At 42.4% G+C, this 17,037-nt stretch overlaps 1 protein-coding gene across 11 annotated transcripts in view; it reads left to right on the forward strand.

The window, feature by feature from the left end:
• FGGY (FGGY carbohydrate kinase domain containing) overlaps positions 1-17,037 on the forward strand; it is a 390,193-nt gene that overhangs the window by 287,199 nt on the left and 85,957 nt on the right. For all 11 annotated transcript variants that reach the window (XM_028513518.2, XM_036026185.1, XM_036026179.1 and 8 more), the window contains one exon: positions 4,571-4,718. In XM_028513518.2, coding sequence (XP_028369319.1) covers positions 4,571-4,718 — 148 coding nt within the window. The remainder of the gene's footprint in view (positions 1-4,570; positions 4,719-17,037) is intronic.

The following is a 17,037-nucleotide window of genomic DNA, read 5'->3' on the forward strand; positions in this document are numbered from 1 at the left end:
TGGAGAATGTCAGCCATCACAGAACCCTCAGCAGGGAAATAATGTGATCAGCGATCCTGCAGAAAGTTGCTTCATTCCACACAGATACAGATTTTACTCTCAAACCTCCAACATAGGTGATGAGGGCAAGTGACATAGAACTCCCGAGGGATGCTTGAACATGTCAGGATCGCTCCTCCTTTCATCTTGTAAGGCTGGGGTTGGAGAGGGAGGAAGGGAGCTGAGGCGGTTGGGTTCAGCGTAGCCTCCCATGTGGGCAGTGGAAGGAGTGTGGGTCCAAGAATGGCATCCAAAAGATGGTGTCAGTGATGAGTCTGCAATGATGATTGACAGAGGCAGGTAAAAAAGGCAAAGGAGAGAATTCTGGGCAAGAGGGAGAGGAATAGGCAAACATTCAGAGGCATATTATGAAAATTAAAAGGAGGTTAGTACAGATCCAGCATGGTGCGTGCAGGGGTGAGGAGGGAGGAGGAATGGAAGACATGTATGTAACACAGTATAAGTGTAGGGAGAGCTAGATAATGAAGACCATCTTATTCCAGGCAGGGGAGTTTGTGCTTTATCTCTAGGACAGTGGGAAGGAGCCCCCAAAGGGTTTAGATAGAGGTAGGTGTCACAATCAAAGTTTCATTTTTAGAAGAATCGCCCAGGAAGGAGTGTAGAAAACCTAGTTGGAAGGGGCAAGATTTCAAGAGGGGATATAAGTTAGGAGGCCAAAGCTCTCATCCAGGCATTTGAAGGTGGCCTGAAGAAAGGGGAAACGGTTGAGCTGGAGAAAGGTATGCTGGGTAGAGAAATATTTAAGATAATAAATTGACAGGTCCTGGTGAGAAATTAAGATGAGGAGCTAAGGGAGAGAGAAAGCAGTCAGAAATAGTGCCCACTTCACTCTGCCCCCAGATGGTTTCTTGAGCAATGGCTTCCATGAGATTGGCTCTGAACAGCTCAAGGAACAGGGGTAGAAAAGCGCATGTACCAGAAAAGACAGTGTGTGTTGTACTGTGTTTTTGTTGAGGTCCCTTTGGACACTGAGAGGAAGCACTTGATGACTGGTTAGATATTTGACCTGGAACTCATGAAAGAGAAATGAGCAGGAAATAAGAGCATATATTTGGGAGTCCTCTGCCCTGAGTGGTCACTGGAACCATGGGAGGAGAAAGCGATCGCCCATGGGTATATGAAGAGTAGGAAGAGCAACAAGGACAGTTCTCTTGGACACTTCACATATTTAAGGTCAAGCAATGGAAGAGAACCAATTGGAAAGGAGGTAGGAAAGCCAAAATAATATAGTGTCCTGGGAACAAGGGAAAGAGAACAAATGAGTAAGAAATGGTCAAGTGGTGCAAAACGTGGAAGAGAATTCAAGTAAGAATAAAGGCAGAAAGTGGTCCCTCAGAGTGAGCAACAAAGACGGCATCGTTCCTCGCAGCAGGACCAGTTTTGGTAGAGTGGAGCAGGCAGCGTACATGCTGCAGTGGTCAAGAGGGGAGGACCCAGAGAGAGGTTGTGTGGAGGCTTCTTTTCCAAGATGCTCTCTCACTCCTGGAAAGGGCACAATATCTCTTGTTAGACCATGTATTCTGATTTTTTTTTTTTTTGGTTTGAAAGTATGATCACCAGACTTCTAAGCAGCCTATGAATCCACAGAATCAGATGATTTATGTGGAAGGAGAGGAGTGTAGAGTCTCCAGGGGTGCTCTCTGTATTTAACATTGTAAGCAATAATGTCTGAAGAAAATCTCCCCTGACTCTTGGATATTTTTTTAAAGCTGGAAATTAATTTCCTGTGATGGGAAAAAAGAGGGGACTGTTTATTGATCATCTCTCGTTTTATGATGCTTAGGACTCTAATATTCACAGGAGTCTGTAAGGTTAAAGTATTAGCTTTGATTGCAAAAAAAAGTGAACTAGGTTTGGAAAGGTTTAATGTACCTGATCAACCAACTGGCACGTGGTGAACCCACTTTGTCATGGTCCAAACTGTATTTTCTTCATCATGGTCAATGGGACTGGGACAGCAAGAATTTCTCCGAGACAGGGTATTGAGCCTGGAGTTCATGAGAGGCAGGGAGAATGATCCTCTTGGAACAGTTAGTATGTGATTCCTGAGCTGGACAAGGGCAGACAGCCATTTGAGAAGGAATTGATAAAACATACAAAATGAATCAAAGTCAGAAATAAAAAAAAGGCATCATGCAAGGTTAAAATTATGTGAATAATGATGTGCATTTGTTATGTTAATGTTTTCCAAGTGCATTTCATTTTGAATGATATACTCAGATAGCACACATGGTAAGGTCTAATTGAAAAAATGTGCAGGAGAATGGCTGTATTCACAGAATAAACATACAGCTGTGAGGAGGTTAGGAGTCAAAGGGGTAAGCATATGCCTGGTCCCCCGGGGACCTCATTAGTTCATGAGTGACTATATATGTAGAGGCTAAATGAATCTCACTGTTTGCAAAGACCCGCAGTAAATGAGACAATGACGAATCAATAGTAATTAGGCCCATAGATTCTTATTGACCCAGATGTCTGAAACCAAATGCCCTGTTCTGAGATTCCTTGAGAGGCGAATGAAAACACTTATAGATGTGTTCTTCTTTAAAAAAAAGTCCCTTTATTCTAAGTGCAGTGATGCTGTTCTGAAGAGGATTGTTGCTAGAATTACTGCAGAATTTTGACTTCTGGCTAAAAATGGTGTCCTCGTGGGTTTTGTTGTCAGTGTGGTTCCTGTCAGACCAGGAGCAGACAGAGCTGGGAAACAGAAAACAGGGCTGCGATTACGTTCTATCCAGATAGATGGTTTAGGCCCTGTCTTCCATGGATTATTTCTTTATCGTAGGGTCATGTTAGAACAGAGTTTGAATAGTGAGGCTTTGTCAAATCTGGAATACAGAAATCACAGAATCACATGGAGAAGGGTCGAAGTGAGGACTCAGTCACGTGTCTTTGTGCGTCCCCTCTGTAAAAGGTGTGAGCAGTGCTCTCCCTGCAGGGCGGTAATGGGTGACCTGGTGTGCCCTCTGGGAGCTGCAGTTGATGACAAGGTGGTCGGTGATCTTTTTCCAACCACATCGCTGTCTTCCTAGTGTGAGCTAAGGCAGATTTTTACAGGTGGGAATGAGGTATCACAGCAAGAAGTAAAAAGATTGCCTGGTAAGTCAGGCCACCTGTGCCTCCACTCAGTGTACACACAAACACACACATTCTCACATTCATACTCATCATGCACTTACATAGAGCAGTTTTGCTCTTCTATCTTTTCTATATTGGAGTTCCACTTAAAATTTTTTGTTTAATAGAAGGGTTTGAAAACTGCTGTACTCATTTCTATTCCAGACAACATCCAGGAACTTCATGGGATCCTTGGGAACACACAGTGTCACAAAACTGGAATGCAAAATCTCTGAGCTGTCCTCCTAAAACATTTTTAAAATATAAATAATAACTATCATCTAGGTCTCTTAGATACCAGCCTCCCTTGAACACTTGTTTCCTGGGCATTGGTTCCTGCCATTATTCAAGCCATGTTCTCCACCGTTGAAGCTATCCTTCCAACAATACCAGTGGGATGCCCATCTCTAATAGACCCACTTTTTTTCTAGAATTGTTGGTTCAGCACCTTTTTCTAAGTACCTTTTTAACAGGGGAAGGTACCAACTTTAATCTTTGTGACATGCAGTGAAATTTCACCCAGTAAGGTAGGTATTGTTATACCGTTGTAATGTGTGGGAAACCAGAAGTTCAGGGAGGCCAAGTCCCTGGCCCTGGCACCTAGCTGGGACAGATGGAATAATATCTGAACCCAGGACTGCCTTGACTTCCAAGCCTGTCATCTCCACCTCTTCTCACCTAAGCATGGAGAGACTGAGAAAAGTAGCCTGACTCCCTTATTGTACGTGTGAAGAAACTGAGGCTTAAAGAGGAGAAAAAACTAACACAATGTCATTTGATGGGTTTAGGTGAGAAATCAAGTCTTCTAATTCCTGATCCTAATGCATTCACTCCGGTCCTATCACTTCCCTCAGCAAATTCCTGTCCTGAGTCTGGGAGAGTGCATTTGTCTCCGTTCGTCATCTCATCATCATTATTACAATTAGCCACACTGATTTTTAAAAATCCTTTGCATATGTACAGTATTGTACAGTTTACAAAATACTGTATGTTCATATACATAATCTCTTTTGATCTTTACAATAACCCTATGAGGTAAGTTGGACAGGGAGTGTGTATCTGGTTTTACAGATGCAAAGAAAGTGATTCAGAAAGTTCGAATAACTTTCTCGTGGTTGCACATTTACTCTGGGGAAAGCTGGATCCGGTCTTCTGATTCCAAACCTTTGCGCTTTTCCCTAATACATGCCACCTATTCATGGTGATAGGACAATGATTTCATAGTGTGGTATGCTCGTTTCCATGGGTTTTGGGTAGTTTCTTTGCCGAAGCTTTTGGGACCCTGCTTATACTCTCTGGATCTAATGTGAGAGCACAAATGGTTTCTTTCTGCAGAACAATTTGCTCCCCGACCCTAACCCCCTTCTAAAAACAAAATCTACTTCTCTTCCAGATGCCAGAGTGTATATGCATATTTGAACAGTCACCTGGATCTGATTAAGAAGGCTCAGCCTGTGGGTTTCCTCACTGTTGATTTACATGTTTGGCCAGATTTCCATGGCAACCGGTCTCCCTTAGCAGATCTGACACTGAAGGGCATGGTAAGTAACAGCCAATCCTTGCACCAAGGTGAAGGCAGGCCAAAGGGCTACAAAGTTTGGAAGAGGCAAAGTGAAGGGAAAGGAAAAAGAGGAAACAAAGGCAAAACAGACCAACAGCCCATTGGCTTCTCGAAGACGCATTGCTGTCGGGAAGGCTCTTGCCGCTCCCCTGGATGAGCTGCCGAAAGTTCTCATTGTTTCTGAGCCAGCCTTCAGAGTGTTAAAAGCAGTATTTCTTACATTTAGCTACTGCTCCCTCTTTGTCCCTCGGAGTGGCTGGCAGTGGTGAGCCCCTGCCTGTGTAATTTTTGTATTTATATCAGACATGAAGAGTTATGTTTTCTGTCCCCAACCCTAGGCTGCTGGGAAGGGATAAATATTGCCACACATGGTCTTGCTTGTCACAGCCACACATGTGCCCAGGCTCTATAGGTCAAGGCTGTTCGGAGTCCATGCTAATATTATTAGGATTTCAGATGGAACTGTGGCAAAAGTAAAATACAATTAGTGACTTAGGTTGGTGAATAAATTCAGCTCCTGGTAACCTTTAGGTGCCCTTCCACCACAGAGATTCTGGGCCTTCCTGGAGAAGCCAGGATGAACTTGGTAGGAGAGCTTATAACCACCTAAGCTAAAGTGTAAGATCTTGGTGGCCAAGGGAGACTAGGTGGCTGAGAGCAGAATGGCTCTCAAGAATCATGTTTGAGGGTGGGTGAAAGGTGTAAAGGCTAGAGAAGTAGAGTGAAGCTTCAGTTTCAAGAGCCGAGGAGAGGTCACAAATAATAAAATAAGTCATGGATTCAGAATCCAAAAAGATGTCAAAAAGTTGAGAAGCAGAGTATCAGGTAAATTAAGGCGGGAGTTCAGGTTGTGAGCAGTGCATGGTTTACGAACTTTATGGCCTGCTGGCTTGAAGAACTTCAAGAATCAGAACTCTGTGGTTTGTAACTAATTTCACTGAGATTGTTCCAAATAGTTTTATGATGCCAACAGGAATACCTGATCTTTATTTTCATTACCTTGTTGATACAATCAGTTTCTTGTAGTAAGAGGGAGTCAAGGTAAAAAGAAAATTGGACATGGCAAGAGTTGTGTCTGTCTGGAGTCTGTGAAGTGTGTCCACAAAACAAATAATGAGTTGGCCTCCTTGTCTGGCCTTGTGGGAGCAGGAGGGGGACGCTGGGGGCAGGCCAAGGGGACACAGGCTTCAGTGCGAAAGCTGTGCTTTCAGATAACTGACGCTCTGCTCTGGGTGCAGACAGAGGCTGGGGGAAGAACACATTTTGCATGGGTACAAAAATGAGCGTCTTAATGAAAGACAAATATCTGAAGCCACATGTATTAGACAGTTAAAATGCTGAGGAAGAAAGAGGCATGACCAGTTCATAAAATGACCCCAAAACAAACAGAGTTGTAGAGGAAAATGATCCTGAGTCTGGAGTCCTTTCCTCGAGGCCCTTCCCTTGCCAGCCTCGGTCTACCCAGTTTCAACAGCTGGCACGGCAGGTGCCCTGGCTCCCAGTGGCTTCTGTCTGTTTCTTAAAACCAAGCTTGACATCCAAAGACTTTAGGATTAACATCACAAGGATATTCTCATAAAGGTAGCCCAAATGCAGAATGTAATTCCAAAGGAGTCTGTGGAGTATTTTGACGACTGTCTGTCTCATCAGAGAAAGGACTTACTTATCAAAGGAGATTTCTTGCCTGAGGAAATATGCCCAATTACATAGAAAAACCCTAATATGCTTACCCTTTAAAAAAGATTTTATTTTATAAATATACTTCATGTTTCACTTGATATTTCTTAGAGATGCTTTTCTTTCATAACTTCTCTCATGTTAGGCTTCCATTTGAATAGCTGTCACTCCATGAGTATACATCACAACACAGAATGTGACCCAGATAAGATAGCAAGAAGGAAATTCTGGGCTAAAATGTTTCCCCCACAATGGGTCCCTCCAAATCTGTCCCTCAGTCCAATTTTGGATGACATCGAAACAGTCACCTCGAAACCCATCCAGTGTCATGTTATCCTTCTGTCACAGCCTATAATGTCTACTGTCTCTAGCACTTATTTAGTAAATATTTATTTGGTACCTACTATGTGCCAGGCACTAGTAATATGGTACAGTAATTCCTACATTCATGGAGGGTGTTTTGAGGGAGGGAAGAGGAGTACTTGATAAAATGTATACATAGCAACTAGAATTATCAAGATAATCCCTTTGGGCAAGAACCATATATGATTTCTTCTTTTGGCTCCTGAAACATTTCACTGGGCACATACTAAGCATTTAATATGTACTTATTGACAATTGAGAGTCAGTATAGACATAATAAAGAGATCACTCATTTCTTTAGAGAAATATACATATGAACAATTTCATATTTTGAATGATGAATTCTTATTATTCATATGATAAGTATTTAATACCAATGTTAATGTCCAGGTTAACTAAGAGAAAAGGCTCCCATTTTTATTATAATTGTGAGCACCTTTGTTTATCAATTAATTAATAATCTGAGCAAACACGGGCCCTGTTACAGGTGGTGGGGTGTATAAGAGTACCTAGCCACAGCTCTAGCTCTCGGGAGTATCACTGTGTTGGGGGGCAGATGGCATATAAACAGGCAATAGGGATGCTGGTTCAAGTCCAAGTGCCACTCAGAGTCCCAGGCTCCCTAGATGCATCCAAGATGATTTCCCCACCTGGTCTCAAGAGTCTGGAAAGGCTTCAGACAGGAGGTGAGAAGGTGGCATGGACACTGAGGGCAGTGGGGAAGAGGGTTGGGGCCAGGGGATCATAGTGTGTGTGGTGTTCTGGAGGAGAGGCGAGAGAATGGCGTGTGAATGTCTACAGTTTGGGCTCCTTGTGTTACTGTCTTACCAATAATAGGTTGCATTTAGCATTTTATCTTGATAATTTAAAAAAAAAGGTGTTTTCTTAGAAAACCACAGAGCACTCCCTGTGCTCCTTCTGTTGCAGCAGCATCACACCCTCCCAGTTCTCTACGCTCACTTTGATGACGTTCATTCATTCCAGAGTGCTTCTTGATGACCTATTATGAACACAAAGGAAAAAGAAGCTGTATCGCTCCCCAGTGCATAGGGAAGTAGGAAAGGGTATTGTTGTACATCTCTCTCTGTGTGTGCACGTAGTCACCATACAGTTTGATCTTGTAATGCAGACATCTCTGCGAGCTGAATGAGGTGCTCAGTAAATATCTGACTTGGACTTTTTCTTTTAAAGCAGCATCTGGCCAGCAAGCCGTCATGTAGTCTTTCTCTACTTCACTTGAAAATACCTGTGAAGATGCAAAAAAAGCATAAATTCATGCTGACTTTGACAATTAGATGATATTCAGCTAGGAAAACTAGAACTGACATTCTCAGAGAGAGTCTGGGAAGGTTTTCCAGAATCTAAAAGATTAAATGTAAGTTGTTTGATAAGCATAATATGGGCATATGAACAAATAAACTACCAGCCTCACAAGAGTTTGGACCTCTCTTCCTTCTGCTCACCTCGCTTAAAACTGCAAGGCTTCTTTAAGGCTAAAACAAGGCAGGCGTCTCTCTACTCTGCTGCTGTGGTGAGGGTTTTTTGTTTTGTTTTGTTTTGCTTTTTGGAAGCAGCAGTGAGTTTAATTTCCCAGAACTCTTCTACAACCCAAATCTTATCTTCCCTTTCAGTTCAGTCTGTTAGAAAACTGCCAAGAAGCCCACAGGGCAGGAAGTCGGATTTTGGATAATTGGTGATGCTTTGCCTTCTGAGGATCCTGAGTAAAACCGTTAAAGGGCGGGGACAAGAAAACCCTGTGACCTGAGAGGAGGGGTGTCGTTTTACACGTTGACTGTCTGCTCTAGGTTAGAAACGCAGTCGTGATGCCCCTCTTGCCAACAAATCCACAGAAAATAAAAACTGCCACCTCTGGGAGTTGGCAGTGAGTTGTGCCAAATCCAAGTTCCAGTGAGAGGGGCTGGGATTGAATCATGTGGCCTCAGTGCTGGGAAGCACTGAATATGTATAACTCTAGTTAGAATGAATAAAAAAGTAATAAAGTGAATCCATTAGGAAAAATGTATTGCATACAAAGAAAAAGAAATACTATTTTGAACACTTAAGGAAAGGCCTCTTAAAAATTATTTACTACCAGAACCAAAAGAAAACATTAAAAATTCTTTGGCATATTCAATTGGATTTTTTAAGGCACATCTCTAAGAAACAGGGCAGAAACTTAATAGTAATAAAATGAGTTCAGATGAAAAGTCAGTGGAATGAGAAGGAAATGATAAAGACAACCAGAAATACAACAGCAGAATTAAAACCTGCTTTGAAAGCAATAAAAATCATAGTTTCTTACTGAAGAAAATAAGATTAGAACTGTCATAAGATGTAGCATATATTTTAAATTTATTAGAAAAACAGTTTGAGGGTGGGGGCTGTGGCTTCTTTACAAATTTCAACAGTGCCTAGGTCAGAGAAGTCACTGAATATTGCCTATGGTTAAGCAATTATTTTAACCTTTATTTGCCAAATGAGGAATGAACAGTGACCTGCCCAAGGTCACAATCCCAAGAAATGGCAGAGCTTCAACAAAAACAAAACATGAATCCTGACTTTTAGGATGCACACCCCCATGAGGCTGCCTTACTCTTTGTCTTTCTTTTTTATCCTCACCCAAGGACATTTTTTTCATTGCTTTTAGAGAGAGAAGGGAGGAGAGAGAGACAACACGACAGGGAAACATCAGTATAAGACAGAAACATTGATTGGTTGCCTTCTCGTATGCACCACAACCAGGGATTGAACCCACAACCTGGACTTGTGCCTTGACCACGAATCAAATTTACGACCTTTGGTCCATGGAACAATGCTCTAACCAATTGAGCCACACTGGTCAGGGCCTGCCTTAACTCTTAACTCTGGACTTTGCAAAATGTGTTGGGGACTATAAAAAAGGAGTCCTAGCAGCTACATCATGTGCGGTTTAATTCCGAACCACATGCCTCAGCCAGGTCCCTGCTCCTCTGTTCTGAGCACCAGCTTTCTCACCCTTTCTCCCATTTTCATCCTTGCCCTGGTCCTCGGATTAAAGCTCTGACCCTGTCTCTTCTCAGTAATGGTCCTAGTTTCCTTCCCAACCTCACTGGCTCAGATTTCAAAAGTAATCGCCCACTCCTGGTTTGACCTGGCTCTAAACCCTTCCACTTTAGGTGCCTACACTCATAAGCAGGAACAGGGCATAACCCAGGCATCTCACCATTATGCTTGATAGAATCATTTCCTTTTGTTCTGCGAACTTTTGGTTCCCTGCCACGTGACTAGCTGTTTTATTTCTCTTTTGGTGATGTAGTATCAACCCACAGAACTAAGCTAAAAAGCGATGAAGGTTAGGGGTGGACAGCTTAATAATGCCAGACCAAGTAGCCACCTATGTAAATAGTTCTCCTTTCCAGTTAGTAAATGAAGCATGGAGAGGTAAGGGCTGTGCGTGTGATATTTAAACTCAGCAGAAGCTTGGTTAATGGCAATCAATCACTGTTGAAACATTTAACACTGGTGGTTCTAGGTTCTTTAAAACCAGAAAAAAAAACACAAAAATGCTTACTTTTAAAGCAGCGATTTTCAACTGGTGTGCCACAAGAATTTTAAAAACATGCAATACCCAACTATTTAGTCAGGGCCACTGACCTCTTTTCCCTTAGATTGTCAAATAAAAATATGACAAAAGTCAACACAATAGCCATCCCATGTGAATGAATCAAAACTACACCTGTATTTTTTTTTATCATATCAAGAAATAATATATTTTTGGTGTGCCACAGAATTTTAGTAATTAGTTTATGTGTGCCATGAGGTGAAAAAGGTTGAAAGCTGCTCTTTTAAGGTGAAGAAACAAGACATGGTCACACATACAGACAGATGAAGCTGAATTCTCACCATCAGGAATGGTTGTATGTTTTAGTTGTGTGCATGTGTGTGTTTGTGTCTGAGAGGGAGACAGAGACAGACATTGTTCCTATTTTGAGTGGCGGTTTGGAAAGTTTGTGCCCCTGTGCAACATTAAAGAGAGCCCAGGGATTGAAGTCAGACCTGTATTTGCATCCTGGCTTGAGAGTGTACTGCTCGCATGACCTTTGAGGTTAGGTCTGTGAGGTGAGTCTGTCATCAGCAAGCAGGAGAGGCACGGGTGTCCTCGCACATTTTGTCAGAATCCAGCGGGAAACTGACACGCCTGCACGGGCAATGACAGCAAATGCTTTTGAATCTAGGGCTCCTTCCCAATGGCTCTTACGTGTTCACAAGTCTGCTAGCTGGATTCTAAGTGTCTCCTTTGAATCCTGGGCAGCCCATCACGAGCCATCCACCTTAGTTAGTTCCAGGATCACCTGGGCTCATCAGCCATGGACGTCATCAACACACACAACCAGCTAGAGAAGTCAAATGATCACTTGGTCCATCGCAGGAACCACGTTTCTTACAGGTGTAGGGATTAGTCTTCTCTGTATCCAAGTCCTTGGCCCTCAATTTCCTCACCAACACAACAGGAAACTCAAATTTGGTGTACCATGCAGAACCTAGTGCTGTAGGACTTCTGAAAGAGCCCTTCCTTCTTGTATGTATGACCAGTTTTTATTCTATAATTAATGTGACCTCTTCATATTGATTTTTTAAATAATTATTTTCCTGAGGGACCCACTCAAAGAATTAAATTACCTCAGAGACATGTCAGACATGAGCATATACCACATTCACCACTGGCTGAAACATGTTTCCTCTGTTTCGTTTTGCAAGTACAAGCTCTACCCAGAATGGAAAGTTGCTTTCTAGCTTTTTGAAGAGCAGTGCCTTCTCCTGTAGGCCACATGACACTCACACTGCTGGGGAGGTAGAGCGCTGCTCCTGCGGCTCTTTAAAGCAAGCACAGAGCAAGTGTGCATGTGGAAAACTGGGAGAGAGTCAGGAAAGAAGCGTTGGGAGATCTTAGCCAGTTCCCAGAGGTCTGAATCTTAGCTAGAGGTGGGCATCACTAAACAGAGTCAGATGTGGATGGAGTTAGCAACTCAGATGAGTATTTGCAAGAACTCAGTGGAAGCCAGAGATTGTATCCTTGAGGCTTCCTCTGATGGGGCGATGGGTGATGGAGCAGCTTTTGAGTGATATATTTGTAAGCCTTGGCAACATGTGGGCCCTTTGACATAAATTTGTTGGTGTTTTTGTCATTATTTAATATCCTTTTAGTAATTTTTTTAACTTGAAGATTGTATTTGTTTATTTTTTATAGAATGGGGAATGGAGGGAGAAAGAGAGGGACAGAACCTCTTGTACATGCTCTTCCTGGGGACCGAACTTGCAACCCAGGCATGTGCTGTGACCAGGAATGGAACCCGCAACCTTTCACTTTGCAGAACAGTGCCCATCCAGCTGAGCCAACTGGTCAGGGCTGTTTAGCCATTTTTACAGGTTGTTTTTGCTTGTGAAAAATGGAAGCCTAGAACAAAGCTTAATATCCTCAGTATCATTTAACTAGCTTTTTGATATTGCAGTTTTTTTCCTATTGAAACAACTAATTTAGCAGCTGTTATTGTGATTTATAATAGGTAGCATATTTCAGGAACCATGATTGTGCCAGGCATCATGGTAGATACTTTATAGGCATCATCACCAGCTTTTATAACAACCCTGCCAGATGGTGTTGTTGCCCCCATTTAAAAGAGTGGAGAGACTGAGGTTCAGAGAATCTCTTATTTACCCAGAGGAAAAAAGACCAGAAGTGATAGAACCTACATACTTTAAACTGAGGTCATTGACATTCTTTGGGAGAAAAATAACTTTAAAATAAAAATCAGATCTTTGTATTTTCATAACCTTAGTCTGTTTTTATTGTGTCTGCCATACTTTCCCCTCATCTTACTGACTTCAAATCATGTTACAGAAGTAAACTATTCTTTCTTTCTATCTTCTCCTTATACACTAAACAAATAAAACTGGAAGAGGGGGTAGATTATGGACAGAGTTTTTCCCAAGGGAATGTATAATCAAGTAGAAATCTACCGGGAAGGCCTAGAAGAGAAGTAATGGAGAAGAACTAAGGCCAGAGAACCAAAGACAGGATTCGAGTTAGTGTGTAAGTCCAAGGCAGGCCTGAATGAGAACAAATAGGGGCCAGGACAGTTGACCAGAACAGCTTTGGGATTCTGGTGCATGACATTAACATAACTTGGGTTTAGAGCCTCAGAAGCAGAGCAGACAGAGGTGTGAAGTGCTCAGTCCATCTGGCAAACAGCCAGCAAACACGTGCTGTGCGGGGCAGAGTTCACTGATAGAATAAGGTTGTGAGGGACAGTGTCAGTCCATCAGCCAATTGTCATGTGTGCATTTCTTGTCTGTTGCTGCTTTAAGAAATTACCACAAACTTAGGGGTTTGAATTTATTTTCTCTCACTTGTGCAGATCAGAAGCCCAGGCTGGCTCAGCTGGTTTCTCTACTCCAGTTTTCAAAAGACTAGAACCAAGGGCTTTTATCAGTAGAGATGGGGATAATCTGCTACCAAATTCATTCAAATTGTTGATCAAATTAATCTCTGTGCAGTGGTAGGACAGAGGTCCCTGTTTCCTGGCTGACTGTCAGGCAAGGGTCCTCACCTTCTAGAGGCCACTTGCGTTTCTAGGCTCCTTCCCCCTTCCTCCACTGTCAAAGCCAGCAGTGGCTGGTCTAGTCCTTCTCCTGCTTTAAGTCACTCTGATTTCCATTTCTGCCTCATTTCTCCTGCCACCTTCTCCCACATCTCTTGATTAACTCTTCTGCCTTCCTCTTCTGCTCTTAAGAGCTCATGTGATTATGTTGATCCCAACTGGATAATCCAGAATAATCTCTATATTTTAAGGTCTACTGGCTACTAACTATTTCCATCTTCAACTTTCTTTACATCAGTGCCTAGATTAATGTTTGATTGAGTAACTAGGGGGTGGGAATCTTGGGGAAATATCTTTAGAATTCTGCCTACCACATTGTGTCAACACATTCATCTGCATTTCCCAAATCTGAGGGAGTTCCAGGCAATGCCACGTGTCAGCCTTGATTCTTGACACTGAAACCTGTGCGTGTTGTTGGGGAGATTTGTCCCCTTTCTCCTCCAGGTTGCAGATGATCTCAGTCCCGTTCTTCTCTCCCAGAGTTTTCTATATATCTTTTTCTGGTCATCTTCATGTCCACACTGTCCATCAGCTTCACCTTCATTAGTGACGGAGCACACAGAGCATTTCTCCTTCTCCTTTGTGTACTGAAAAGCTTTCCACCACTTCCCCTGAGCTATGGATACCCCACCAAGTTCTGGTGACCTTAGATGAATCTGAGGACTGGTTATACTGTTTCTTGTTTTTTATAATTTTTAGAGACCCCTTGAGAATTTGTTTTTAAGCCCCCCTTTATATACTCAATTCTTTAACGAAGAAGGAGAAAACTCAGCTAAGTTACTAATACATTTTTAAAATCTCAGCTATTTTAGGGCTTATGAACCTAGAATTCACAATACCAAGATTAAGGACAGTTGTTCCCACACCTTGTTGTACACCAAGGCCCGGCCAAAACTGCAAGTCACTGGGCCCATAGTAATGGTTCAGTTGATCTGGAGCTGGGCCTCAGGAAATCTACGTTTGCCAGGATCCCAGGAAAGAGTTCCCCTCCCCACTGATAACCCTCCATGTGATCTCTATTTCTGTGATTCTGTTCCTGTTCCAGTTGTTTGCTTTGTTTGTTTTTGTTTTTGCTTTTTTACATTCGGTTTTGATAGTTGTGAGTATGTTGTGTTGTCATTTTACTGTTCATAGTTTCGATCATCTTCTTTTTAAATCCCTTTAACATGTCATATAATAAGGGCTTGGTGATGATGAACTCCTCTAACTTGACCTTCTGTGGGAAACACTTTATCTGCCCTTCCATTCTAAATGATAACTTTGCTGGATAGAGGAATCTTGGATATAGGTCCTTGCCTTTCATGACTTGGAATACTTCTTTCCAGCCCCTTCTTGTCTATAAGGTTTCTTTTGAGAAATTAGCTGATACTTTTATGGGAACTCCTTTGTAGGTAACTGTTTCCTTTTCTCTTGCTGCTTTTAAGATTCTCTCCTCTTTAATCTTGGGTAATATAGTTATGATGTGCCTTGGTGTGTGTTTCCAGGGGTCCAACTTAAGTGTCACCTGTGTACCCACGGTTGGCACTACAGGTGTCTAACTCTTGTAAACTCAGTACAGCTTGCTGAAAAAGTAAGGCATTTTGTAAATGATATGTAATCTTCATACAAGTACCTTGAGATATTATAAGTAAAATAAACTGAGGCTCAGAGAGTATACAAAACTCACACTGTCATGCAGCCAGTTAGGGGGAATGTCAAGATTTAGATCCAGATGTCTTGTTCCTAAGTTCATCATCTTTTCATTCATCTACACCTCTCTTCTTAGCTAACAAATCCCAAGATGTACATAAGCATTTTATAATGGTTATCTAAGATGTTGAAATGATCAGACACAATTTGCATCTCTTTGGCCAACATATATAGCTTTCACACATCTCTAAATAATTGTGTTTTCTCTTATAGTTCTCATTACACAATAGCCAAAATAAATAAATATGCTTACCACTGCAGCTGTCCCATGGGACTTCCCCATACATTCACTGTCTCATCCAGACATTCAAAACAGGCACGTGCACATCTGTGGACACATTTCTTCCACTTATGCTTCCTTCCCACTTCTTCTTACTGATGGAACCTTTCAGCCTTCAGCCAGGGGTATCCACACATCTGTCCTCTCCCAGTTTTCTCGCTGGTTACAAAGCTGTACCTACTCTAGGACATGCCCCCAGAACTCCCAGGGCACTGCTGCCACCTTCCTACCAACACAGCTCCCTAAGGCCCCTCTCTGGCCTCACAGGTGGTCCACATGGCAGCCAGTTCCATCTGGGGCTGACTGTCTTTTGACTTGTGTCAAGGCAGGGCTGAGACCCCTGGTATTAAGCATCAGTGGACTGAATGAACGTATGCCCTCTACTGTTTCTATCTGCATATCAGGTTCGATGTCAAGGAAGCAGGGACCTCCTTGCCCTGGCCATAGTAACTTTGCACTGTAGAGAAATGTTTTTCAGTGAGGCACGTTGCAACTCCGTAGTCCTGGTGCTAGTGGGGAGGACATGTTGGAAATGGCTATGACGGAAGTATGTGGGCTGATGCCCTTTAGTACTAAGTGTCTTCTTCCCAGGAATATCTCTCTCCTTGAAGGAGAGGTATGTTTTATGTATCGAAGGAAAGCTATGTCACCCATTATGTGCCCCCTTTTGTCATAGCTCCTAACAAGCTCAACAATTAAATTTAGTGCTCAGTAACATTATTATATCATTCTCAGTTTCTATCTTCTCTTTTCTGCACTGTGATTTCTGAACTCAGGAGGCACTAGAAATTTAGAGAAGGGTCCATGATATCTTTTTGCTCAAATACTAATACTTTTTGGAATTTCTTATGAATATTTGCTGGGGATTAAGAAAGCTGAATCTGGTGATATCACACTCCTCTTTTCTGGAGTCTTACTAATTAAAGAATAGAACTAGCAATAGTATCAATGCTATTATACACATTACTGAGATTTCTAACAAATTAATAGGAGAGTACATCTTATATACAAGTCAAACTTCTCCCCAACCCCCATTACAATTTACTTACATTTGGTTCAGGACTAACCTTTAGGAATATGTGGGTCTGCCGAGCAGATACATACACAGTCATGCTGGTGAACATGACTTGATTCATGTGACACTGATGACCAGGGAGAGGAAGCCAGAAGTGGCCTGCCTTCTAGACAGGCTCTAGAAGAGAGCTCTAAGCCGTGGCGCAGTTGGCTTTCCCAGAAGACCAACAACAGAGATGTTATTGAGGCTAGGTGAGTATAGAAGAGAGGAGGGAGAGAAAGAGAGACTGAGACCACTCATGACCAGGACTATCGCATGTCATGGTGCTGGTTACTCACACAAGACATTCAGTTGAGGGGGCATATGACAGGGCTGAAATCCTGTTCACTCTGTTCCTTTTTATAATCCATTTTCCCAAATGTGATGCCTTACGTATTTTATCCATTGGAAGGGGGCACCTTTTTTCTAGTTCACACAAAGTTTCCATGTACGCTAAAAGGACTCTACTTTTACTCCAGTCTTATGTAAGCCACTCCTCCAATGAGGAATGGTAAGTATGGAGGTTGGAGGTGCTGGGAGCACAGAGCAAACAGCTATAAGTGATCTTCAGAGTTCTCTCTCAGGACATGGAACAAAT

This window comes from Phyllostomus discolor, chromosome 5, assembly GCF_004126475.2.
Source record: "Phyllostomus discolor isolate MPI-MPIP mPhyDis1 chromosome 5, mPhyDis1.pri.v3, whole genome shotgun sequence".
Taxonomy (NCBI): domain Eukaryota; kingdom Metazoa; phylum Chordata; class Mammalia; order Chiroptera; family Phyllostomidae; genus Phyllostomus; species Phyllostomus discolor.